Consider the following 26,465-nt stretch of genomic DNA (forward strand, 5'->3'; position numbering starts at 1 on the left):
AATTTCTTCACCTGTGTCATGGGAGATTGATGGTAACTTAGATGAACAGAAGTAGACTTGGTGACAGTTATTACAACTCTGAGATGCTCCCATGTTCCTTTACCTGATCCCCCACTGTGCCTCAGTTTCTCAGGGAGGAGTCAGGGCCCTGAAAAGAGCCCTGGACCTGGTAAGACTAACATGAGTTGGGATGTGTCCCCATGGAGGGAGAGGGAGCTAACTTATGCTGGGAGGATAGAGCAGGACCACAATGTAGCCCATCTATGTTCTAGCTCAGGCTCTGTGATGTGACCTTGGGCACATTGCTTCCCCTCTCTGGGCCTCAATATACCCATCTGTTGTATAAAGGAGTTGAACAGGAAGCTATCTAAGGGTCCTTCTAACCATAAAAATGCTAAGATTTTGTGATGATTTGGAAGGATGAAGCTGTCTGCCTCCTCTAGACCCAAACCTCATGTTTCAGTCTCTCCATCTGTAAATTGGGAAGAATAATGCTGTTATTGGTATATATGTTGGATATGGAGATTTCCAGCCTGTCTAAGGAGATCTCCAGTCATCCCATCCCCAAGCCAGAACTCAGAACTTCACTGCCCGGTACCTCAGCCCAAGGTGAGCCCTAGGAATCTCCATGGCAACACACTGGTTAGGAACGGGGCTGCAGTTGCCATGGTGACAGGCTGCTCTCTCTTTCTCTCTCATCCCCCTCCTCTCCCCTCCCCTTTTCTCAATGAACCAGAGCGATCTTTAGGCCTCAGTTCTCCAGGTGGGGTGGCGATGGCGGGGGGAGTGCAGCGAGAAAGGGGTCCAGATTGGGAAAGAGGGAAGATGGGTTGAGTCTGCAGAGGAATAAAGGGCTGTTGGGGTGCCGTTGCTATGGTGATGGGGCTGCAGCCTGTTAATTAAACCCCCGGTTGCCACGGAGATGGTGGTGGTTGACGTGCTCCGCAGTGAGCCCTGTGTGTGTGGGGTGTGCTTTGCGCTGGACTCATCAATTCACTGCTAAGGTTTTGGGTCCGAGGATGGGGCATGCGGGTGGGGGAGAAGAAGAGTGAAGGAGGGCATTCAGGGCCCTGGGTCCATGAGGCTACAGATAGTGGTGGGTGGGTTAGGTTGTGGGGGTAATGCAGTGGAGATGCAGAGGCAGAGGGATTGAGCCGTAAGGAGGAATGCTATGCCTGCCTCCTGTGAAAAGAGGACCCAGTCCGGTGGCTCTAGCTTCCTCCAAACAGCCCCTCATCCTGGTTCAGTTGATGCAGTCCTGGGCAGGAGGTCAGGGGGCTGGGTTCTAGTCCCTAGTCTGTTACAAATTCACCCCATGAAGAAAATGTGAACCTTTCCATTTTCAGACTCCAATTTCACAATAAGTGGAGAGTGGAAAAATAATTTATAATATCTCTTCCAGTTCCCAAATCCTGACACTCAGGAGGCAGCTTCTCTGAGCTTTTTTCTCTCTGAGACATATGGTGGGAGGGGGTATGAGTTTGAGAGACTCAGAGTTTAGAAATAGGACCCTCCCTAGCTCTGCATCTTGTGCTGCTTTAATGAGAGGGTTTCCCTGGCCCCAGATCTCCCCAGGGTTCTTGGTTGGGAGGGGATGCTGTGCTGGCAGCCAGGTTCCTGGGGCTCCAAGCTGCGGGTCACCTTTTACTGGCCAGCGCCAGGCTGGCAGTGTCGTGGGTGCCTACCATGTGTTTTCTCTAAACCTCACCACAGAGAGTTGGCCGGAGGCCAGAATAGGGCACAATCTTCCTGAAAGGTGAGGGGTGTCAATGGAGGGGCTGGGGTCTCCCGTTGGAACTGTCTGCTCACTTGGTCTGGGCTCCTCAGGAAGGGATGTGTGGCTTTGGTCTGAGATTAATAGAGCACTAAGAGTTTTCAGAGCAGGAAGAAGTGCCATGGATTATACAACCTAACTCATTTTTACAGATGGGATACTGAGGCCCACAGAGAGGAACCTGATTTTGCCCAGAGATACAGAGATAATTTAGGGGCAGAGGATACAATAGAACCGCTATCTCCTGAATCTCAGATGGCTCTTGAGATAGGAACTCTAGTGAAGGTGGACAGATGGGTTCCCCAGAGGAAGAGGAATCACTCCTGCCTTCACCTGTACTCCATAGAATTTAGGTTTCCCCATGCATGGACTTAGCTTCTGAGTGACCAAAGCTGGACCACAAATGAAGGAAAATAACCCCAGGGAAACATGCCAGACCTGGGATTACTGAAAAATCCCAGCATCTCCTTCATTCTACAGCACTTCTCTGACAAACCTGCTACATGTGTTTTACTGTTATGCATCTCTGCAGAGTAGTAGACCACAGTGCTGCTGCTGCTGCTGCTGGTGCTGTGTGTGTATGTGTGTGTGTGTGTGTAGAGTGGAGTGGCATGCTTAAAATTTTTTGAACCCTGGCTTCTTTTAACCGCTGTCACCAATTCAAACTCGTCTCACTCTTTTGGTGGTTTTCTCTCTGGGAGAGCCAAGAATATCAGTGCCCACAACTTGTCTGAATAGCTACCTTTCCACCCTGAAGGATCCTTTGGGTATCTGAAAAATGAAGTGGCAGCGATGCTTGGTTGGTAGGTCCCTCAGAGGCACTTTTGAGTCAGCTGCTGAAAACTCCACTGTTGACCCAATCTGAAGCCACTGACAAATTGTGTTAATACAAGTAAAGCTGAGCCCTGGATCCTGTCCATGGTCCTGAAAAAAGTGCTGTCCTATACCCCAGTCTCCAGGGATATGAATGGCTCTTTAGGATTTTTGCAGGTTTTCTGGAGGCTTCCCCTTCAGTTGGAAGCCAAGAGTCCATTCTAGCCCTGCACCCCTGAAGCCTGAGCACAAGCAAAGGAAGAAAGCACATCTCAGACCTAGTGCCTGTTTTGTTTTTGTTTTTGTTTTTCAGGAGCTAATAATCAGAGGCTGCTGAGGGGCATGGATATGATTGCATCCTTGTCTCTTCTATGGAGGCAAGGCCACTTTTATAAGTTCTATCAATGAAGAGAGTCCTAAACTGGAGTAAAGCAATCTGGATGCTAGACCAAATTCTGCCATCCACTGGCATTATGTCCACAGGCAGTCATTTTCCCTCTATGGGCCTTAGTTTTTTCATCTGTGAAATGAAAGTGTGTGTAAGATACAATGACTGATCCTTTCCCAACCCTAGAACTCTTCTGGAACTTAGAGGGCCAGCGAGAGAGAGAGCTAGTGCGAGTGTGAAGATTGTTTACCCTGATCTACTCCTATCATCAGATGTTTAGATGTTCTAGAGACTCAAAGCTTTCAAACCTCTGATGCCACTTCCTGAGATGTCTGCACCACTGGCTCAAACCTGGACTCTAGGGGCGCTGAGGGGTCCCAGGATGATCAAGCTTCTGGGAGATTGGCCTAAGGGGAGCCGGGAGGAGGACAGAGAGCATGTCGGCTCTGGAAGCCTCAGAAAGCAATCCTGGATTAGGGGATTAGACACTTCTGCCCCAGGAGAAAATCTGGTCTCAAACCGACAGGCGGCCTCATTCCGCCCTCCCCCACTCTGTCCCTGGCCAGCCTCAGGACCAGCCTGTCCTCCCTAGAGTCTGCACCATCCCTGGTGGAAAGTCGGTCCTCCCTGGAGCCTCACTGCTGCCTCTTCTCCTCCTCACCAGGTCTCATCTCTAGATCAGTCGGCAGTCAGAAGGTCCCTGACTGTGGGCTCCAGGGACTTGTCTTGGGGGTGGGATGCTGGGACTCTTGTCAGTCTAAGCACATTGAGAGAGTTCCTTGTAACTCCTCAGGCGCTCCCCCACCCATTTTAAGACAGGTTGGATCAGTCAGTTCAGTGACCTGAACGCCCCTGGGGGTAGCACATTGCTTTAGTTATGGGCCCTAGGCTCTACATGCCTCCAGCTCCAATCTCTTGAGCAGTGGTATGAAAGAGGGTCTGGTTCTCCTCCCCCACTTCAGGGTTGGCCTCTCCAGTCTTGCAGAGAGGCTTCTCAAGGGCCCCATGTTTTATGGCGCACCTCCACGGCCACTTCAGTGCCCTTTATCTTCCCCCTGGAGGTTACCCCAGACCCCCAGTCAGGCAGCCGCTGCGGGGCCGCCTCCCCGCGGCCGCGACCTAGTTCCCTGCCGTTATTTTTAGGGCGCGGGATGGCACCTGCCCACGTGCCGGGCCCCGCCCGGAGAGTGGGTGGGGGGGAGCTGCGTCTGCTCAAGGGAGGCAAGGCCCTGTCCCCCGAAGCACCCCCTTCATCCCACCCACGCAATCCCCCAGTTTTCGTGCAAGGGGGCCACTAGTCGCGCTCTGCCCGCCCCTCATCTTCTCTTCTCCCTCCCTCCCGCTCTCCCCCCAAAACCCCGCCAGTGGCTCACGCCTCCTGCATACGGGATGAGGTGAGCAGCGCCGCTGCTGAGGGGGGCGCGCGCGGGTGTGAGCGTGTGTCCGTGTGCGAGTGTGTGTGCGCCGGGCGGGCGGGCACTGCAGCTTCTTCCTCCGTGGAGCGGAGAGCCAGAGAGAGCTAGAGCGAACGAGAGAGCGGCGAAGGCGGGTAGAGGGGTGCGGGCGAGGCGGCGCAGCCATCCCCAGACCAGGGGCCGCGCCGCCACCATGCTAAACAACCTGACGGACTGCGAGGACGGCGACGGGGGAGCCAACCCGGGTAAGCTGTGGTCCGGGGGCGGCGGGGGAGGGGGCAGCGAGGAGAGGAGGCAGCTCTGGGGTTAGAGGCGGAGCGGGGGCCACCTCCTTCAGAGAGGAGGCTGGGACTGACCCGGGCGGTGGTCGCCGGCCGCAGCCTGGAGCTGAGCTCCATTGGAATGCTCCGGGCGCTGTCCAAGGTGCTGGAATGCGCCGCGCCCGGTGGCAGAGCTGCGGGCCGGGGGATTGTCGCTGCCCACGGCTTCGGGCCGACTTGGGTTAGCTAAACCGAGGAGGCGGTGGGAAGGGGATAGAAGACCTAGAATGGGCTGATGTGGAGCTCGAAGGCGGGAGGAGGGCTCCTTTCCCCGACAGGGGACCCCGGCGTCCTGGCGCAGAGCAGGCACCCGTGGTGCTGGGGGGCGCAGTCTGCTGCAGTCCCTCGTTCTAAGACTTCCATCTGGAAGATGGGGGAAGAGGTGGCTGTGTGTGTGTGTGTGTGTGTCTGTGTGTGTGTGTGGGGGGGGTTGGGGCCATATGACAGCCCCCGTCCGGGCTGCGGTGTCTCCTTAAGGGAACCCTTGGTGCAGTCTGGGACCCCTCCCCCAAGGCTTCCCAAGGTCCGACCTCAGACTGAAGCATACCTCCTCCATAGATTTTCAGGTCTACTTTGCAGAATCTCTCTCTCTCTCTCTCGCTTTCCCGTGGGTTCCTATTCAGGACGGGAAGCAAGATTACCCTCCTTTCTTCCCTCTTTCCCCCTCCTCTCAGTTCCCTGGGGCGGTCCAGGGCGGGGCGGGGGGAATCTTTTTAGTTAGCTCTGCCAGCTTTCCCAGTGAGGCCTCAGAAATGGGGTCCCAGCGGCTGAATCCTCAGCGCCGCGGCGCGGACACTGCGGACGCGCTGCGGTGGGTGCGGAGACTCGCAAGGAATCGAGGGGCTTGGGACAAGTCCTTTGGCTGCTCCCGCTCTCCCCTGCCCTCTTCTGCGGCTTCCTTGCTCCGAGGTCTTGGGGCGAGCCACCCCCTCAGGCTCCCAGGCCCCCCGCCGCCCCCCAGCGGTCTCAGCCATCCATCACGGCTGTCAGCCACCCCCACCCCCAACTCTCCAGCGGCGCTGCGTCCCCTGCGCACTAGCGCGCCTCCCGCGCCTGCTGTCTGCGCTCAGCGCCTTCAAACGTTCCTCTGGGCACTGCTTGACCCTATGAGCCTAGACTCCCGCAGATCCCTCTGGGGAATGGCGCCTAGGACTGAAAGAGCAGGGTCTTCTAGGGATTGACAACCTTGACTCTGAGGTCCTCCGGATCCTGGATCTCAGGGCTAAGTGGCCGCTTGGAAAGGCTGGGGACACCAGGGTCCCTGATCCTTTGTCTGACCCCCCTCCCCCGCCCCCGCTTCCTGCAACTCCTCATTCCTCCTGGGGGCTGAGTGGTATACAGGTGCCAGAACTCCTAGCTGGCCAGCTCATCCACCTCCCCAGTGACCCTGGGATCACCTCATCCAGCATCCGCCCCCTCCCCCGCGGGCTTCTGGCCGGGGGTTGGGCGGGGGAGTTTGGCAAAGTTGAGTCTGCAGCAGCGGCAGGCATCCCGACACGGATCTGTCCATCCAGGATCCCCTTCAGATGCCTCCACTCTGAGAGGGGGGCTTAGATGAGAGAGCATCTGTCTGTTCCCTCAGAAATCGGGTATGGTCCCATTCCCCAGCACCCGCTTTCTCTGCCAAGGTTTCACCAGGCCTTGGGGTTTCCATGGGGGCTCAGGAGGCCTAGAAAAGAGGCATCAGTGTGTGTGAGGCAGGAGTTGAACTAGGAACTCGCTTCAGTTCTATCCCCTCTCCGTTAGTTTCTAGACACTGAGTGCAGCGGACCCATCTGGAGACCTTCTTTCTCTACGTAGGGTCCAGGACCTGGAACTCAAGAGGCCAGAACCTGGGTCATGTGCTCTGGGTCCCAGAGAGAGAAGTCCCCCCTTCCCCAAGCGGTGCCTGGAGATGGTGGTAGGAGGTGCTAAAGACGTTCTGGGCTTGAGAGAGGACCATCAGGCCAAGAGCCCCTGACATCTCTGATTCTAGATTCTTGGGGATGTACGGGAAGGAACTGGTTGCTGACCTCGGGCCGGTGGGGATGGCCCGAGCAAGAGCGCACTTCTGGACTGAAGAAGAGCCCAGGGATGTGTCCCGGTCTTCTTTCCCCTTGAGGTCTGACGCCCCCTCTCCCTCTCGGAGCTGGCCTAGGGATTCCCCTAGGCCCAGCCCCAGGCCCCGGGGAGGCTTCTTGGCTTGCGCCGCTCGCCTGTTTCCTTCCCGGGAGCTCTGGCCGCCGCAGCTTAATTGAAAGCCGATTCGGGTTGAGAGCTCCCAGGGGGCGGGGGCGGGGAGGGTTCAGCCTCAGCCTCTCGCGCGCGCGCGGCTCGGCGCTTCCGCATCACCCTTACTCTTGGCTCTGGGGAATCAGGGCGAGTTTCCCCTTAGCTGTTCTGGTTCTTTGAGAACTCGGAAGCTTATTCCCCATCCCCCTCAACCAGTGCGCCTGGCGTTCAGGGAGGGGACGAAATCGGCCCTGGCTGACAAGTCCCGGGAGCCTGGCGTCCCGCCCAGGCAGCTAGTGGAAAGGCGGGACCCAGGACGAGCCTACCTAGCAGTACTCTCCCCTGCCCTCATCTCCTGGCCCGGATCCGGCATGGAGTCTGGCTCCGCGCTGCGCGCCGCGTTACATAAGCGGCTGCGGGCGCGCGGCCGGCTAGGCTCGGCGCTGCGCTCTTGGCCTGCGCGGTCGCCATGGAGACCGGCGCGGGGCCACCTAGTTGCAGGGTCTCGGACCAGGACGCCCCCATTCCCGTCCCCTGAGCGCCACCCGCCCCCGCGAAGGAGGAGGAGCTTGGGAGAGGGTGTGAAAGGCAGAGGGGAGGGTTTCTCCTGCCTGGTTGTCCTGGCCCTAAGAGGGGATGTTGCGGGGAAAGGGACCCAGCTCCATAGGAGACAGGACCCCAAAATCTTGCGGTTGGAGGTGCGGTGTGGGGTGGGGAGCCCCGGCTGGGTGGGCACCAAATATGTTAATAATAATCGCAATTGTAATAATAGCAATAGCTACACTCGTGACAGGCACACCTAATATGCATTATTTAATTTAATCCCAGCAACAGCCCTATGAGTTAAGCTTGGTTAGTATCCCTTTGCAAAGGAGGAAACTGAGGCGTAGAGAGTTTGTGACTTGCTGAAAGTGACGACATACCCAGTGAAGCTGGGACTGGAATGTCAGTTTCCATAACTTCAGCCCCCTTTCTTAACCGTTAGGAAACTTCCTCTCACCTCAGGTCCCCTCAATCTCTCTAGTCCACACCGTGGTGTGCTGAGAACAGGAGGCATACTGTCAGCATTTTAAAAGGAGGGGGAATCTACCTCTTTCTTGTACTCCTGTTCTCTGGCCCCAGAGAGCTCTTCTGAGACCCTGGGGTCCAGAAGGGAGCCCCGGAGAATTTAGCTCCAAAGACTTTTTCCTGAGCACCTATTATGTGCTGGGAGGTGCGTCTGTTATTCCCAGGAACTCACATATGTGAGAAGAAAGAGCTGACGATTGCACCCTATTTGACAACCGGGAGTTTCTGCCTTGATAGATGAGTTGGAGGTGGTGGCAGAATACTGGGTGGTGGGTTTCTTTGGACAGGCGAGGCATCACTCCTCCTGGCCCAATTTTTAGTCAGGAAGAGATTGGTTTTATAACAGAGACAGGCCATGCTCTGGCTGGGTGACTGAGGAAGGCTTCCTGGACGTAGAGAGGAGGACGGGGAAGATGCAGATGGATGGAGATGGGGAGAAAGGGATGTCAGCTATTGAGGAGACAGGAGAACCTAGGGCCTCAATTTCACTTGGAGTTTGATCAGCGGGGAGTTTCCCCAGTGTCCAGAGAGATGTCAACCACTGGAAGTCAGCCCTGGAATTGAGGAAGGGTCATGGCTGAAGCCAAGGAAATGTACCTGTGGGGTCTCTTATATCTTTCTGAAGGGACCTTCCCCCGTGGTGCCCAAGATACTTTCTCCTCGAGTGATCTCATCTAGGTGCATGGCTTCACACGCATCCCACATGTGTTTACATAGCTTACCCTCATCTCTTTCTCCTGACCAGCCTCTTTGTTGCATGTTTCCTGATTCATATATCCAGGTGGCATCTGGATGTATCCACTTGAGTGCCCTATAGTGCCTCACCCTCAGCTAAATTCAGCATCTTCCCCACCTCCAAACTCCTCCTTTTCTAGTCTTCTCATTTATCAAATAGCACCATCCTCCAACCATTCACCTATGCTAGAAACCCCAGACATTATCCTAGATTCTTCCTCCCCCCGCCAAACATCTGGCATGGAAATATGCCAATAATTCTTTCTGTTGCTCTACATTGCTCTGGTCAGGGACATCATCAGCCCTTTCCTGGGTTACTGAAAGTCTCTAACTACCGTACTGTTTTCTTCACCCAAAAGTCCGAGTGATGGCTTTAAAACATGGGTTTATTTGTGGTATTTTTTTTTTTTTTTTTTTTTTTTTTTTTTTTGCCTGAAACTCTTCAATGACTCCCCATTGCCCTCCGGATGAGGTCCACATTCTTCAACATGACCTGCTAATCATTTAAGGGCCCAGCCCACACTTCCCTTCCCAGGCTCACCTTTTCACTTTTCACTGCCCCATTCCACAGACTCCAGCCAGATGATACTTCATTCCTCTAACCCACTCTGTTCGCTGTCACCTCTGGGCCATCGAACATGCTGTTCTGCTATTCTGTCTGCCTGGAACACCCTCCCTGCCTCCCTCCCAGGCTAGCTCTTACTCATTCTTCAGCTCTCAGTGGACACGTCACTTCCTCTGGGAAGCCTCCCATGACCTCCCAGGCTGGGCTGGATGCCTCTCCTGTGTCCCACAGTCCCTTGATCTTCTATCCTAGAATTGACCATGCCAGATTGGAAATTCCTAGCTGCTGGTTTGTCTCCCTGCACTTGGGTTGGTCTCCTGAGAGCAAGGATGGTGTTTTCTGTGTCTTACCCTGCTTCCCCCATGCCTATATTGGCACATGGTAGACACTTGGTAAACATATTGTGAATGAAGATGAATAAAGAGCACAGGAGGTGCCAGAGGGGATCTCTGGCATAATGAGGGGACCTTCTTCGAGAAGTAGCACATCCTTGGGGCCTCAGTCTGTAGTGCTCCCAGAAGGCAGGCCTTCTCCACTGGAAAAGAACATGCCTCCACCCCTAACACTGGTATGAGCCCAGCTATAGTTAAGAAGGGAACTCTGGAGAGTCTTGGGGTGTCCTTGTAAATGGAATAGGACCCCCAAGAGCAAGGAAGCACTCACACATCTGTTAATACGCAGTGCATGCCAGCTAGTGCATTAGGCTCTGTGCACATACTGTCAACTACAATTCTGCAAGGAAGGTGGTATTAGCCCCATCTTCCCAATGCACAAACTGAGATTCAGAGGGCTACCGTGGCTACACCACTGTATGCCCAGGTGGTTGGACAAGAACTGATTGGTGCCAGATCTCTGACCCCTCTGCCTTCTCAGGTGATGGCAACCCCAAGGAAAGCAGTCCCTTCATCAACAGCACTGACACAGAGAGGGGAAAGGAGTATGATGGCAAGAACATGGCCTTGTTTGAGGTGGGCTGCTAGGGCTGTTGGGCCCCCACCTGCAACTCATCATCCTGATTCATCAGCTGCTTCCTCCCTCCCTCCCTAGGGAATAGTACCCTCCTCTCCACCCCTCCCTTGAGTCCACCTTCTTCCTTGAGCCTCCCCATCCCTCCTCCCTCCTGGGATTTACTCCTTCTGCTCCCTGCCCTCCTCTCCGCATCCTACCATTCTTGCCCCTGGTCTCCTCACCTGTTCCTCCTCCTTTCCCATCTCATCCCAACCTCAATGGTTTAGTGCTGCTTGCCCCCATCTCTTCTTCTGCCCCTCACCACCCAGCTCACTCCACCTGCTCCCCTAGACTCCTAGCACTGACACCCTCCCTCCGTAGGAGGAGATGGACACCAGCCCTATGGTGTCCTCCTTGCTCAGTGGCCTGGCCAACTACACCAACCTGCCCCAGGGAAGTAGGGAGCACGAAGAGGCAGAAAACAATGAGGGTGGAAGAAAGAAGCCGGTGCAGGTGAGGGCCTTGGGGGATGAGAAATGGAAGAAAAGGGATGGATGGGAGGTGGGGAAGGATGGGGGAGAAAAATGGATTTGAATGGAGGGAGGTAAAGGGCACACGAATCAGAAAGGAGAGGGATGAAGGGATGGCGATAGAGAGAAGAGGAAGGTGGGGGTGGAAAAACATGGAGGAGGAGCATGCCTGGGGTGTTGGTAATGATGAGGACTGCAGAGACTGATGCTGGCCTCCCTGGCAGGCCCCACGCATGGGCACCTTCATGGGCGTGTACCTGCCGTGCCTGCAGAACATTTTTGGCGTCATCCTCTTCCTGCGGCTCACCTGGGTGGTGGGCATTGCAGGCATCATGGAGTCCTTCTGCATGGTGTTCATCTGCTGCTCCTGTGTGAGTGACACCCCTCCCCTCACCACCCCCTGACAGCTGGGGCTTGGCAGAGACCTGGGGGTGGGAGGTGGGAGGATGGAAGCATGAGACCTGAGCTTTTTATAGGAACCACTGCTTATGATCTTTGAGAGTAAATTAGGCCTGACTGGTCCTTCCTGCATCTCACAGGCTTGTCCCTGATGGCTGTTAACCAAGTTTCACCTGGATCTCTCTGTGTGTAATTACACAAGTGAGGCAGCTCATTGATGAAAATGATAAGGGTAGAGAAGAAAATATAATTCACCTATACTCTTACAATAGTTAACATTTTGGTAGGTCCAGACTCACAAAAATGAGATTACATGTCACAAACAGCATTGTAACCGAATTCTTCCCATTCTCTCTAAAAAATCAAATATTCGCCAAACACCTACGTCTTGATACATTTGTGTGTCCTCGTACATAACGTTGAGACAGCTCTGCATGTGAGGTACTCAGTGTCGGAGCTGTTACTCCTATTCTATAGAGGGAGAAACTGAGGCTTGGAGAAGTGAAGTGAGTTGTCTCAGGCCAGTCATCTGGTCTGAGACCGGGCTGGGATTTCCAGAGCTCTCTGATGCTGTGGCTTGCTTGGGCTCCTTCCGTTCGCATGGTGAATAAGAGGTTTTCTTGAGAAGAAGGACTTGGCAGGAGTAGAAGTTGGAACAGGCCCAGGGAGCAGCTCAGCGGAAGAGAACCTGTGGGTTTGGCTAGTGTTTATGGGGTATAAGGCTTGGCACCCACCCAGGCCACTGCGGCCCCCACCCCAGCCACTGCTCTGATGATCTCTTTCCTCACAGACAATGCTCACAGCCATCTCCATGAGTGCAATTGCAACGAATGGTGTTGTGCCTGGTAGGTGACTGGGGCTTTGTGGGGAGGGGGGATGGCTGGCTGGAAGAGGGGATAGAGCCCTGGGCTTTGGGGGTCATCAAGACCCAAGAGAGATAATATTATAGACTAGGGGGCTGGGCTGTATCTGTTTATGGGGTAGGTAGGGGCAGCCCTATTGGGGGCAGGGGAGGAGGAGGCAGCTGCCAGTGTTGAGTAGGACAGCCCTCCCCCCACTCATCCTGAGACCCTCCTCTCCGCCATCCTATTTTCTGAGCCACGACCTCCTTAAAGGGGTAATTAGCAACATGGTAATTAGTGCTGCAAAATCCAAGCAGAGTGGGTGCTTGTGTCTCTCACCAGTCCCCTTTCTAGGACTGCAGCCCATAAGCCTGTGAGACCCAGAGCAACCCCCTTTTGCCTCTGTCACTGAACACCCCTCACCCCTTACAGCAGCCCAGTGCCCTCGACCCTCTCACTGATACCAGATTCTCTCTGCAGCTGGTGGCTCCTACTACATGATTTCCAGGTCTCTGGGCCCGGAGTTTGGGGGCGCCGTGGGCCTCTGCTTCTACCTGGGCACTACCTTTGCTGGGGCCATGTACATCCTGGGCACCATCGAAATCCTGCTGGTGAGAGGGGCTGAGGAGGAGGTGTGGAACCCCAGGCTGTCAGTCAGTTAATCAGTGCTCCCTGGACACCTCCTATAGGCCAGGCCTTCAGTGAGGCCAAAGGTGTGGTTCAGTAAGGCCAAAGTCAGATGTGGTTCTGTTTCTAAAGAGTTCACAGTCTGGTTGGGGAGACAAGATACAATAATTATGTAATGTACACAGCTGTCGTTTATCAGGCACCCACTGAGCTCTCAGCATCCTTCCAAGTGCTTTCCAGCCATTCTCTTGAATCCTTATGAGGTTTAAGTATTATGATGCCCATTTTACAAATGAGAAGCTCAGAGAGGTGAGATAACTTGCTCAAGGTCACTCAGCTCTCAGGTAGGTGGCAGAGGTGGGTTGATGAATTAAAATACGGTAGAAATAATAACAGTAATGTTATGCAGCAGCTACCATTGTGTGATTGCCTCCCATGGGCCACAGACAGGTACTCTCTGATGTTAATGGTAGACGGCTGGTGGCTATTGGATTGCAAAAGAGAAGAACCAGGGGAGGGACCCGTGTAAAGAGATCTGTTGGGAATAGTGACTGACGGAGAGAAACCAGGTTGCTGGGCAGTGCTTGAAGCCAGGACTGGTGACTTAGGTCTCCATCCTTCCTCCCCTTCCTGCAGGGCATGGGTGCTGATGAGGTGTCCCTGGTGGACAGGAAATGGAGCTGACATGTCCCAAGCCCCTACTCTGTGCAGGCCCCAAGGCTTGAAATATATCATTTTATTTTATCGTCATGACTCTCTCATGAATTAAAGGTGGCCATTTTCTTTTCTTTTTTATTTTTTTTTTTGAGACAGGGTCTCACTCTGTTGCCCAGGCTGGAGTGCAGTGGTACAATCATGGCTCACTGCAGCCTGGAATTCCTAGGTTCAAGTGATCCCCCCCCAGTTCAGCCTCCCAAGTACCTGGTAGGCACCACCATGCCCAGCTAATTTTTGTATTTTTTGTAGATAAGGGTCTCACTATGTTGCTCAGGCTGGTCTCAAACTCCTGAGTTTTAAATGATCCTCCCACCTCAGCCTCCCTAAGTGCAGGGATGACAGGCGTGAGCCACTGTGCCTGGCTAAAAAGGTGGCCATTTTACAGATGAGGAAAGCGAGGCTTACAGTTTAAGGAACCAATGGAAGGAATATGAACCTTGGTCTTTCTGACTTCCAGAGCCTTACACAAGTGATGCAACTTCATTGATGAAAATGATAAGGGTAGAGAAGAAAATAAAATTAACCGATAATCTTACAATAGTTAACATTTGGTAGGTCCAGACTCAAAAAAAAAAAGGAGATTACATGTCACAAACAGCATTGTAACTGAATTCTTCCCATTCTCTCTAAAAAATCAAACATTCACCAAACACCTACTTCTTGATACATTTACATGTCCACTATACCACACTGCCTTGGAAACCTAGAACTAGAAGGTGCCACGGCTATTAGTTTTGCAGCAGATGGAAGAGGGCAGGACAGGGAGGATGGATTGGGCATGAAAGGCCTGAGGAGGCAAATAATGAGGGAGAACAATAGACTTCCTTGACTTTTAAAAATTGAAATATTTGAAAAATTGTTGTAAATGCAGTTCTGCCCATTGCAGAAAATTAGGGCAATATCCAAGTCATGAAAAAATGTAAAGAAGGAAATAAGTCACCCAAAGAAAGTCACCATTAACATTTTGGTGTACTGCCTTCTAGTTTTTGTTTTTCTATGTGGTATTGTATTCTGTCTATGTAAAATATAACCCTATACCATAAATGCTTCCCTAAGCAACTCATATTCTCTTTGTGTGTATTATTTACAGTGAAAATAACTCTTGGAAGAATGTAAACATTAATATTTAGCATGGGAATTTTAGAAAATACAGATGTGCACAAAGAATAGATTATCCACATTTTTTATGATTCAGGGAAAACTACTGATAACATTTTGATGTACTTATGAAAACACACACAGACATATACTAATATATGTATATATCTTCACATATAAGTTTATAAAAATGAGATAATAAGACATATTCTTTTTCAAAAACCTGATTGTGTTCACCTAATGTACCATGGATAGCTTTTAAAGTCAGTCCATATAAATCTATGTCAACTGGCTGGATGCAGTGACTCATGCCTGTAATCCCAGATCTTTGGGAGGCCGAAACATTTGGATCACCTGAGGTCAGGAGTTCAAGACCAGCCTGACTGATATGGTGAAACCCTGTCTCTACTAAAAATACAAAAATTAGCCAGGGGTGGTGGTGGGCACCTGTAATCCCAGCTACCTGGGAGGCTGAGGCAGGAGAATCACTTGAACCCAGGAGGTGGAAGTTGCAGTGAGCTGAGATGACACCATTGCACTCCAGCCTGGGCAGCAAGAACAAAACTTTATCTCAAAAAAACAAAAACAAAAACAAAAAAACCCAAAACAACAACAACAACAAAAAAAAACCCAACTACGTCATCTTTTTAAATAGCTCCATAGTCTGTGTGGGGATATCATGATTTATTCACCCAAACTCAAGTGGTGAACATTTATTTTAACCTTTCTATTAGAAATTATTAAAATGATAAATAATTTTTAGAGTTATAGTTAACAAAAATAACAGATGTAATCACTTCCAGCATCCTTGCAATGTCATTTTTTTTTAAAATGTATTTTTATTGGTTTTTGGGATGGGCTCTCGTTTTGTTGCCCAGGCTGGTCTTGAACTCCTGGCTTCAAGTGATCCTCCCACCTTGGCCTCTCAAAACACTGGGATCACAGGTGTGAGCCACCATGCCTGGCCTTGCAATGTAATTTTTAAATGGCTGCATCATAGTCCTTGCAGGACAGGCCATGCCTTCTTTAGCGATTCTATTACTGGATGTCTTTTCCAGTCTGGCACCACTGTGACTGTGCTGTGATGAACATCTTTTTTCCTAAAGCCCTTCCTGTAGTGCAAAGGGCCACTGACTTAGGTCTCTGTTCTTCCTTCCTGCCCCTTTCCCACAGGCTTACCTCTTCCCAGCCATGGCCATCTTCAAGGCAGAAGATGCCAGTGGGGAGGCAGCAGCCTTGCTGAACAACATGCGTGTTTACGGCACCTGTGTGCTCACCTGCATGGCCACTGTGGTGTTTGTGGGTGTCAAGTATGTCAACAAGTTTGCCCTTGTCTTCCTGGGTTGTGTCATCCTCTCCATCCTGGCCATCTATGCTGGGGTCATCAAGTCTGCCTTCGACCCGCCCAACTTCCCGTAAGTACTGCTGCTCTGAGCCCAAGGAATCATCCTCCTAACTCCCTGGCCCTGTTTCAGAGTCTGTGTGACAGTCTCTGCCAAACTCCCTCTCCCTGTCCCTCAGAATCTGAGTGGTGTGGGTTGGGAGCAGCTTCCCTTGGGAGAGAAAATCTCTCTTGGCTTGGGGGTAATGTCTTTAGAGTGGGGTAACTTTTCTGGAGGAGGGAACAATTTGCCTTGTAAGAGTCAACGGCTTGCTAGTGGGGTGGACTTAGGAAGAATTAGGTGGGAACGAGTTCCAAAGCAATGAATACTGTCTGTGGTAGGGAAACTTTTCCTGGGTGGGGACAACTTCCTGGAAAGGGACAGTCTCCTAGTGTTGGACAACTCCTCCAGGATGGGAAAAGACACAGAAGTCTAGAGGGTCCAGGCACTCAGATTCAAGTCCATTCCATCCACTGCTCAGACAGAGGTGCAGGGCGGCCCCGAGACCGCTGTCCACGGTGCTGAAACATAGCGTTGCACTAATGCGGTGGTTCTCCACCTTGGCTGCTTACTAGAATCACTTGGGGAGCTTAAAAAAAAAAAAAAAAAAAAGCCAATGGCCAGGCTTCATTTAAATTAAACGAGGAACTCTGGATATGGGGACCTGGCATCCGTGTGTTTAAAAGGTCTCCCGGTGGCTGTATTGTACAGCCAGGGCAAGGTTATGTGGCTCCCCACCTTCCTCCCTTGTTTCTCTCCCTAGGATCTGCCTCCTGGGTAACCGCACGCTGTCTCGCCATGGCTTTGATGTCTGTGCCAAGCTGGCTTGGGAAGGAAATGAGACGGTGACCACAGAGCTGTGGGGCCTTTTCTGCTCCTCTCGCTTCCTCAACGCCACCTGTGATGAATACTTCACCCGAAACAATGTCACGGAGATCCAGGGCATCCCTGGTGCTGCCAGTGGCCTCATCAAAGGTCTGTGGGGGGACAAGGGCTGGCATCCAGGGAATGCTGCAGGGATTGTAGGTTAAGCGGTCAGGATTAAGGGGCCCTCCTTGGGATTCAGCTAAATTCAATCAGCTTTAACTGAGCACCTACTCTGGGTTACGTTCTGTCCTTGGCATCAGGGAGGTGAAAAGGAGACAAGTATCTCACTGCTAGTAGGAAAAGAAGTCATCAATGTAACAAGCAGTCACTGAGCACCTACAGAGTGCCCAGCATTGTGCTGAGTGCTAGGAACACAAAATAAATATGCCACAGTTCCTGGCCTCAAGGAGACTAATGGCAGAAATAGATGTATTAGCAAATATATTATGCCATATGTAGATGTGCATTCAATGCACAGAGAATGCCCAGGGGAGGGAGAGTTCATGTATTTAAGATGGCAGTAGGCTTCCTGGACTCACCTGAGGAGGGTTTTGAAGGACAAATGAAAGATCTTCAGTTCTATGAGAAGAGTAAGGAAATTGCAACCAGAAGAACAGCTTGCCTAAAAGCACGCAGATACAGAAGAGTATATTGTGTCCTTCCAACCGCAAGTAATTTGGTATGACTGGGGCATAAAGAGCAAAATAAGGTGGAGAAAGAAGCGATGCAGGAGAGGCTGGCATGAGCCAGATCGTGGCAGGCCTTGGAAGCCATGTTGGAGAGTTGGGGCCACATTCTGAAGGTAATGAGGAGCCACCAAGGGGTTTTGGGAAAGGGAAGGATGTGGGTCAAATCTCCATTTTTTGAAGGTTCATTCTGGCTGCTAATGTGGATGGGTTAAAGGGGTGAGAGGAGAGAGGCAGGGGGCCAGAAAGGGGCTGATGCTGTGAGTCCAGGAGAGAGAGATGATGGTTTTCTGAATGAGAGTGATGGAGTGATGTCTGTGGGGATTACTGCAGTGCTTCTCAACCAGGGTTGTTTTGCCACCCGGGAAACATTTGGCTGTGTCTGCAGACATTTTTGGTTGTCAAAACTGGAGGGTGTACCTGGCATCTAGTAGGTAGAGGCCAGATGCTGCTAAGCATCCTACAATGCTATAGGGCAGTCCCCCACAGCAAAGAATTATCTGGCCGGAAAGGTCACTAGTGCCACGGTGGAGAGACCTTGGAATGGAGAGAAGGGGCATATTTAAGAACTATTAAGGAGGGGTTAAAGGACAGAAGTTGGAGGTGGTATTGAAGTTGGGGAAGGGGAGAGGGAGCAGTGTAGGGCAGGGTGTCAGAATTGATAATGGTGCCATTTACTGAGATATAGGATGCAGGAAAGGAGCTGGTTTGGGGTGGGTGGATGGTGAGATGAATTTGGGACACATCAACTCAATCTGAGTTGGGTCTTTATGTGCCTATTTACTCCACTAGATTGGACTATTTGATGGTAGAGACTGTGTCTGATTAGTCTGTGAAAGCTCTGCACATGGCCTGGCCCAAATCAGGAGCTTAGGAAATGTCAGTGGAAATGAAATAGAGCTAAGGCCAGGGAGAATGACATGGAGTTGATCTTGACCCTGACTTTTTGCCCCCTCCTGACTCCTGGTCCCAGAGCTCTGGTCCCCTGATGGCTGGCCTCCCCCTGAGCATTCTGTCTCCCCACAGAGAACCTCTGGAGCTCCTACCTGACCAAAGGCGTGATTGTGGAGAGGAGTGGGATGACCTCGGTGGGCCTGGCCGATGGCACTCCTATTGACATGGACCACCCCTATGTCTTCAGTGATATGACCTCCTACTTCACCCTGCTGGTTGGCATCTACTTCCCCTCAGTCACAGGTGAAGGGGAGCTCAGAGAGGGAAGACTCTGCCTGGGAGTGGATGGGGAGGAGAGAGTCGATGATGATGCTGGGAATTTCTTAGTCCAACAACCCCACCATGTAAGCAACCCCAACATTTCACTTCCCATTGGAGAGATGAGGGAATTAAGGCCAGGAGAAGCCAAGTAACACGGCCAAGGTCTCACACAAGCCAGTATGTTAGGACTAGATCCAGGCTCACTGACCCTGAGGGTGGTGCCCTTTTTTCTCATCTGTCTGGTCTCCTGTGGCCCTGGCTTCAGTCCTAGCTGCACTTCTGTTTTGCAGGTATCATGGCTGGTTCTAACCGCTCTGGGGACCTGAGGGATGCCCAGAAGTCAATCCCCACTGGCACCATCCTGGCCATCGCCACCACCTCTGCTGTCTGTATCCTGCACGGCTGCGCTGGGACCACCCTCGGGGGAGGACTAGAGGGAGGGCAGCTGAAGTTGCTGCTTTAGCTGCTGGTGCAGGAGGGGTGGGGATGGGGAGGACTGAACCGTGGGGATTCTCCTTTATCCTCTGCTGCAGACATCAGCTCCGTTGTTCTGTTTGGGGCCTGCATTGAGGGGGTCGTCCTGCGGGACAAGTAAGATAATTGGGGTTGATCCTATTCTCGGGGAGGGGTGGGTATAGAAGGCTGAGTTCTGGGAAACAGACCCATCAGGGGGTGCTGGGACCTGTGTGAGGGGCCTGTGGGAGGGAGGCCACGGGGGTTGCTTGCAAAGTCCTCTTCTTATATTTCATCCTCCTTCTGTCACTCCAGTTCAAGAAACTTGAATGGTGTCTCATTTCCTTTAGGATAATGATACTTTCCTTTTCTTTAAAATGGGTTAATTCAATAGTGTGTCTAACATTTACTGAATGTCCATGTATTGGTCACATAGACAGGAGTGGTATTTATCTGTGCTCTCTCTGAGATTCTGGAGGCAGCGCAGATAGATAACACATGGTTTTTGTACTGAAGGAGCTCTTTTGGGTGGGACTATACTGGCCAACAGACTTTAAGTGCAGTCGGTAGGGGCGGCCATATAGGAAAGCCTGGGGGCTTCAGTCCAGTCCTTAGGGGTCTTCCCAGGGAAGTCTTCTCAGAGGAGGGGAGGCTGGAAGTGTCTTATACACTTTATCTCACTTCTCCTTCCTGCTTTCAAGGTTGAGCAGAGATTAGGTAGCTTGGAGGAAGGGCATTCCAGGCAATGGGGAGCCAGGGTGGAGGGGAGAAATGTGTGCGCATGCCTGCAGCTGTAAGTGCTGTGTGTCCTGGAGCACTCACGTCTGAAGGGCATGGGCACACACAACTGGCCGGGTGGTGTAGGGGGTCCTCTCAGAGTCACTTTCCACTGGTACCACCAGGCTCCTGTAAGGGAATGCAGTGGGGGACATGGGGCTGGGACCTATGCTGGAGCCAGGCCTAGAGGCCTGGTTTTCAGTATCAGGAAATTAGAGATTTATTTTATTAAGGAAAAAACAGTGGAACATTTGGGATTCTGCCTCCCCTGTCACCCTTACAGAACTTAGTCCTGTGGCAGGTACACAGTTGGTTCTGTAGTTGATATGGAGAACTGCCCTGGAAATCCAGGTGGCACTGCTCACCTGGCATCTCTTGTCCACATCATTCCAGGTTTGGTGAAGCTGTGAATGGTAACCTGGTGGTGGGCACACTGGCCTGGCCATCTCCGTGGGTAATTGTCATCGGATCCTTCTTCTCCACATGTGGGGCTGGGCTGCAGAGCCTCACGGGGGCGCCACGCCTGCTGCAGGCCATCTCGAGGGACGGCATTGTTCCCTTCCTGCAGGTCAGTGTGGGAGAAGAAGAGCTTACCCTCAGTAGACCAGCCAGGTCCCTGCCCAGAGAGACCATACAGTGACCCAGGGCCATAACCAGCCTTAGACTACCTCCTGGGCCACTTCTGCTCTGCACTCCACTGAGAAGGATGAGTGTGTCTTACTTGGGATTTGGCCCATGGTCAGTGCATCCCTTGGAGCATTGTCTGCTCTTGGGGAAAAAATAAATGGCCCTGTTTTGGCACAGTGGTTGGTCGGAGACTTGGGGAGGCAGTCAAAGGGCAAGAAAAGGGTAGCTTTCACCATGGTGCAAAAAAAAAGACTGATGGAGCACAGGGTCGTGGTGGCTTGCTGGCTTCCTGACAGCTCCTCTCCCATCTGGTCCTCTGCAGCTGCTTTCCCCCTCTGGGGATCATTTGAACTTCATTGCACTGGGGTGCTGATGTCAGGGTGGGCAAGATGCGGCAAAAGCCTGTTATCCATTTGTATTCTCCTTGAGAAAGAGAAATGCATCTTCTCCCTGCCTCCTCATTGGTGATAGGATTCCTGCCTCTATTCCACTGGTTCCCAAGACTAGGGGAGAGGGCTGAGAAGTCCTTGAGGTCTCAGTCCCATGATGATTGCTCTGTCCCCAGGTCTTTGGCCATGGCAAGGCCAATGGAGAGCCGACCTGGGCCCTGCTCCTGACTGCCTGCATCTGCGAGATTGGCATCCTCATTGCATCCCTCGACGAGGTGGCCCCCATCCTGTCTATGTGCGTGCCTGACTTCTTGCCCTCCCCACTGGCTCAGGGTGTTTCTCTATCTGAATCCTGCAGCCGTTACCCATGACAACCCACCCAGACACTTTAACAACCCCAGGAAGTTCCCCACTGGTTATAGAAGCCCATCGTTTGTTATAGAGAGATTCATCCACACGTGTTATCAGGGTGTGTTGTAAGGGTATTTGGCTTCAAACCCCTTGCTAAGCACCAGAGCATGATCTGGCCACCTCCTGACTTCTTGTCCCCTTTCCCTCTTTCTCTTCCCATGCTGCTGTTTCTGTTTCTGCCTCCCTTTGCATCTCTGTCTCCCCTGGGCCTTCCTGTGTTCCAGGTTCTTCCTGATGTGCTACATGTTTGTGAATCTGGCCTGTGCGGTGCAGACGCTGCTGAGGACACCCAACTGGAGGCCACGCTTTCGATATTACCATTGGTGGGTGTTCTGTCCCCACACTTCCAGTGAACCACTTGCTTACTTCCACCCCACTCCTTACCTCACTCCAGTCCATCCCCTCTGGGTCTAAGGACCCCAAATGTGAAGAGGACATCCTTTTTTCTCCAGCTTTTGTTGACCAACTCACATGAGGAAGGTCCTGGAGAGGGTCTCCTAACAATCATAAATAATAACATAGCAGCATCACAAGTGGTCTTGGCTGGAATCTCTCTCCTGTCCGTGATGCCCAATAGCTCACAATGTAGCAGGGAGGCTGGAAGTCAGCTGGCCAGAGTTCAAATCATGACTCTGCACTTCCTAGCTGTGAGACCTTGGGCTGATGATGTAGCTTCTCAGAACCTCAGTTTCCTCAGCTGTGAAATGGGTATGATAGCTGCACCTGCCTGTGGGTTCTTGTGAGGACTACAGTACATAGCAGATGCTCATTGCACAGGGGCTACAGTTTCTCTCATTATTTTCCTCTATGGCTCTTCATCCTCACAATAGGCCCTCGGTGGCAGACAGAGCAGAAATGATCATGCTTGTCCTACAAAAGGAAACTGAGGCCCAAAGAGGGAAAGGGACTGGCCCAAGGTCCCCCAGCAAGAGTGTGGCATAACTGGTCTAGAACCAGGGCTGCCCACTCCTGTCTGGATGCTCCAGCTTTGCTGGTGGCCTTCTCCTGGGAGGACCTGTTTCCACTCCCCCGAGACCCTGGCCTCAGAACACACCTGGCCAGGCCTGTCTGGCAGGGTCTGAGGCACAGGGACAGGGTGGTGTGGGGTGTCAGAAGTTGGGCAGGGCATTGGGTGGTGCCCTGTCCATGGCTTCTCCTTCACCCAAAAGGTCCCATAGCTCCCTGATTCTCATGGGGATGATGGTGTGAGCTCCCCTAGACCGGCCTGTCACCTCCTAGGTCTTTCCCATGCCCTGCCCCATCTCCCTCTTGCTGTCTAAGCCCCGGCTTCAGCAACAATCCTGCTGGGGCTCAGAGGCTGGGTCTCTCCACCTTGTCCAGGACCCTCTCCTTCCTGGGCATGAGCCTCTGCCTGGCCCTCATGTTCATCTGCTCCTGGTATTATGCACTGGTGGCCATGCTCATTGCTGGACTCATCTACAAGTACATTGAGTACCGTGGGTGAGTGTGGGGAGTGGAGGTTGGGGTGGCTGGGGAAGGCTAAGGGGTGGTGGGAAGGAGAGGGAAGGGGTCATGAGGCATTAGGGTGGTGAGGGTGAGATGAAGCAGGGAGTGGGAGAGGATGGGGCTGGAGCAGAGGGAGAGGGTGATATGGGGTGACATTGGAAGATGGGGGGGTGGCAGAGCCTTTGAGAAATGGACAGGAATGGTGAGAGAATGGATTTAGAAGTGATTTTCCAAGGAAACTTAGCCAAGGCTTGGGTGAGTCTGTTGGCAGGAGTGATACGCATGTCCTTTCTGAGCCTGAGAGATGACTCTGCCCTGGGGTAGCCAGTGCAGTGTAGATGGTTCTCCCTGCCCCCTCCTGGCTTTCTGCCCTCACGTGATCCCCGTTCCTGGCTCCCAGGGCAGAAAAGGAGTGGGGCGATGGGATCCGAGGTCTGTCTCTCAGTGCAGCTCGCTATGCCCTCTTACGCCTGGAGGAAGGGCCCCCACATACCAAGAACTGGAGGTAAGTGGTGAGGGTGCAGGTGTGCATAAGTGTGTGTGTGTGCATGTGTACAAGGCACAGGAGATGGGGGGAAGGGAGCAGGGCCTGACTTATCCTGCTTGGTTTGTTTTGCTGAGTTGTGCCCTAAAAGCCCAGCCTTGTCTGATTCCTCCCACCTGCAACACCGAGGCTGAGTTCCAGACATTTGTCCTCTAACCCCACCCACCATGCTAGCCTCCTGAGCAGCCATCCATTCATTCATTTCATTATTTCCATCATTCGTTCATAAAACATGAATGCCTGATGTATGGCAAGTCCCCTTCCAGTCTCTGGGGATGTAGGAAGCTAACAGTTTTGTGGAGAAAGACACACATGGGGACAGACAAACATCAGATCAGGTAGCATTTGCTCTGAGACAGGTGGAATCGTTCCCTTTGAGAGTTATAGGGGTTCTCAGGCATCTCTAGATTAACGACAATTCCTCCATTTTATTCACGTGAAAATCAGGGATGCCGGGCGTGGTGGCTCCCGTCTGTAACCCAACAGTTTGGGAGGCTGAAGTGGGTGAGTGGGTGGATCACTTGAGGCCAGGAGTTCGAGACCAGCCTGGACAACATGGCGAGACCCCATCTGTGCTAAAAATATAAAAATTAGCCAAGCGTGATGGCGTGCACCTGTAGTCCCAGCTACTCAGGATACTGAGGCAGAATAGCTTGAACCAAGGAGGCAGAGGTTATGGTGAGCTGAGATTGTACCACTGCACTCCAGTCTGGGTGACAGAGTGAGACCCTGTCTCAAAAATAAAACAGGCCAGGTGCGGTGGCTCAAGCCTGTAATCCCAGCACTTTGGGAGGCCGAGATGGGCGGATCACGAGGTCAGGAGATCGAGACCATCCTGGCTAACCCGGTGAAACCCCGTCTCTACTAAAAAATACAAACAAACAAACAAACAAACAAAAAAAACTAGCCGGGCGAGGTGGCGGGCGCCTGTAGTCCCAGCTACTCGGGAGGCTGAGGCAGGAGAATGGCATGAACCCGGGGAGGCGGAGCTTGCAGTGAGCTAAGATCTGGCCACTGCTGCACTCCAGCCTGGGCGACAGAGCGAGACTCTGTCTCAAAAAAAAAAAAAAAAAAAAAACATAAATAAAATAAAATAAAGGGAAATCGGAGGTCAGAGGGGATCTCACAGGTCACAGAAGGCAGATCTGGAGATGGAATCCTCACACCCCACCTCTTAGCCCTGGGTGCTGCATGCCCAACCCCTCATTCATCTCCCTGTGTTTCACCTTGCCAAGAGTAGAGCCTGGAACCCTGACCTAGGTTAGGGCATCGTTGACTTGTCTTTGCCAATGTCTACTAAACTGGGCTCCCAGAACCTGGGACTCTGTATTATTTATCTGTGAATTCCCAAATGCTCAGCACATGGTCTAGTCCAGAGTAGGTGCTTACAGAATGCTACGAGGTTGATGGGTGGTTGGAGGACTAAGACGGCTAAATGACTAAGGAAAGGGATGCGTAGACGGGTGGATGGGCAAGTGTATGTACATGTGGGAGGGCAAAAGGGCAAATTGATGGATGTAAGAATGGATGATAGGTAGGTAGATGTGTGGATACTTGAGTGAATAATGCATGTATCAGTAAATAAATATGCATATGAGTGGATGACTGAAGGATAAAATAGGTGGGTGGGTGGTTGAATGGATAGATAGGTGAGTGAGGTGAATGGAGAGATGGGTCGGTGGGTAGATGGATGGATGGGTGGTGCGGGGTATAGGTGGATGGGACAGATGGTTATAGAGGAGAGATGGTTAGGTGACCTGGTGATGGGTGTATGGTGTGTGGGTGGTTGGTTATATAGTATATGGATCATGTGACTCTGCACTCTCTTCAGGCCACAGCTGCTAGTGCTGGTGCGTGTGGACCAAGACCAGAATGTGGTGCACCCCCAGCTGCTCTCATTGACCTCCCAGCTCAAGGCAGGGAAGGGCCTGACCATCGTGGGCTCTGTCCTTGAGGGCACCTTTCTGGAAAATCATCCCCAGGCCCAGCGGGCAGAAGAGGTGAGCAGAGGCCCTGGTGGGCTTGGGAAAAGGTCAGGACACTTAGGAAGACAGTCTCTATCCTTTTGTACTTTTCCTTCCTCATCACCTTCAGGATCAAAGGAGGTGCAGGGATTTCTTTTCTCTTCCTTAGAGGAAGAGCCTAAGGGCCTAGAGAGTGAGTTCTTTAGAATTCAAATCACAGAGTGAAAGACCATCAGAGGCAGAAGGGCCCATTTTATGGATAAGGAAACTGAGGTTTAGAGAAGTCAGGTCCTATGTCTAAGGACAGGAAATGAAGATTCAAATTAGGACTCCTTGAACTCCTACTCTAGACTCCTTCCTGCCAAAGTATAAATCTTTCAAGGTGATTTCCCAGCTTTGGACTCTTGATCCCTACAGTTTGGGGTTGACAAGGTGAGTATCCACATTTGATACAGGAAGAAACTGAGGCCCAGAGAGGGAAAGCTGCTTGCTGAAAGTCACAAAGCTGGCGGGAAGCAACATCAGGATTTGAACCCAGGGCCCTGCTCTGTGTCACCTTCTCTTGGCTCTACCTACTAGTCCATGCTTATGGAGCAGCCTACAGAGTCAATGTGGGCTGTGGTGGCCAGTGTCTGCCTTAAGCACACAAAGAGGTGATTGGATCCCAGGGATAGTAGAGGAAGTAGGTTTTGTCTGAGGGTCAGGCCTTTCTCCCGTCAGAGCTGTGGCTAGCAGTGGAGAGAGAAAAAGGGGCCGGAGGGAGCAGAGGTGAGATGGGGAGGGGCACCCCTGATGGCTTGCGACAGTCGCTCCTTCTGCCTCACTGGGCTGTTCACACCGATCTATCAGGGCCCAGAGCTGGAGGCCTTGACTGGTCAGTTCCATTCAACACGCGGTGGCTGAGAATGTGCAGTGCGCCAGGCGTTGGGCGAGGCACAGGGGAGATGGAGATGTTCAAGACCAAGTCCCAGCCCTCGAGATGTTCACAGGCTGGTGGGGAAGACAGAGCATACACAGAAGGCTCTCAGACCCATCGGATGTCGATCAATACTGTTAGAGTTAATAATATCAGAGTCGTACAATGTGTTGTGTTTACGATTCCTCAGGCAGGATACTAACTAAGCCCTATGTGCATGATTACATGTGGTTCTTCCTATTCCTAAACAAGGTAGCTGTCCTGACCCTTTTTTGACAGATAAGAAAACCAAGACACAGAAGTTAGGCGACTCACCC

The 26,465-nt window shown here is 52.2% G+C and overlaps 1 protein-coding gene across 2 annotated transcripts in view; it reads left to right on the forward strand.

Annotated features, from left to right (window-relative positions):
- The window catches only part of SLC12A5 (solute carrier family 12 member 5), a 51,978-nt gene that overhangs the window by 16,050 nt on the left and 9,463 nt on the right, over positions 1 to 26,465 (forward strand). The window contains exons 1-17 of one of the 2 annotated variants that reach the window (XM_010384190.2): positions 4,460 to 4,635; positions 10,163 to 10,257; positions 10,619 to 10,750; positions 10,992 to 11,138; positions 11,957 to 12,011; positions 12,489 to 12,619; positions 15,624 to 15,865; positions 16,596 to 16,807; positions 18,412 to 18,582; positions 18,891 to 18,989; positions 19,134 to 19,191; positions 20,224 to 20,398; positions 21,023 to 21,141; positions 21,482 to 21,580; positions 22,599 to 22,718; positions 23,125 to 23,229; positions 25,100 to 25,268. In XM_010384190.2, the coding sequence (XP_010382492.1) occupies positions 4,584 to 4,635; positions 10,163 to 10,257; positions 10,619 to 10,750; positions 10,992 to 11,138; positions 11,957 to 12,011; positions 12,489 to 12,619; positions 15,624 to 15,865; positions 16,596 to 16,807; positions 18,412 to 18,582; positions 18,891 to 18,989; positions 19,134 to 19,191; positions 20,224 to 20,398; positions 21,023 to 21,141; positions 21,482 to 21,580; positions 22,599 to 22,718; positions 23,125 to 23,229; positions 25,100 to 25,268 (2,181 nt within the window). In that variant the 5' untranslated portion in view covers positions 4,460 to 4,583. Of the gene's footprint in view, positions 1 to 4,459; positions 4,636 to 10,162; positions 10,258 to 10,618; positions 10,751 to 10,991; positions 11,139 to 11,956; positions 12,012 to 12,488; positions 12,620 to 15,623; positions 15,866 to 16,595; positions 16,808 to 18,411; positions 18,583 to 18,890; positions 18,990 to 19,133; positions 19,192 to 20,223; positions 20,399 to 21,022; positions 21,142 to 21,481; positions 21,581 to 22,598; positions 22,719 to 23,124; positions 23,230 to 25,099; positions 25,269 to 26,465 lie in introns of those variants that run through there. The other variant, XM_010384189.2, reaches the window with a different exon arrangement.

Source organism: Rhinopithecus roxellana, chromosome 13 (genome assembly GCF_007565055.1).
Source record: "Rhinopithecus roxellana isolate Shanxi Qingling chromosome 13, ASM756505v1, whole genome shotgun sequence".
Lineage (NCBI taxonomy): Eukaryota > Metazoa > Chordata > Mammalia > Primates > Cercopithecidae > Rhinopithecus > Rhinopithecus roxellana.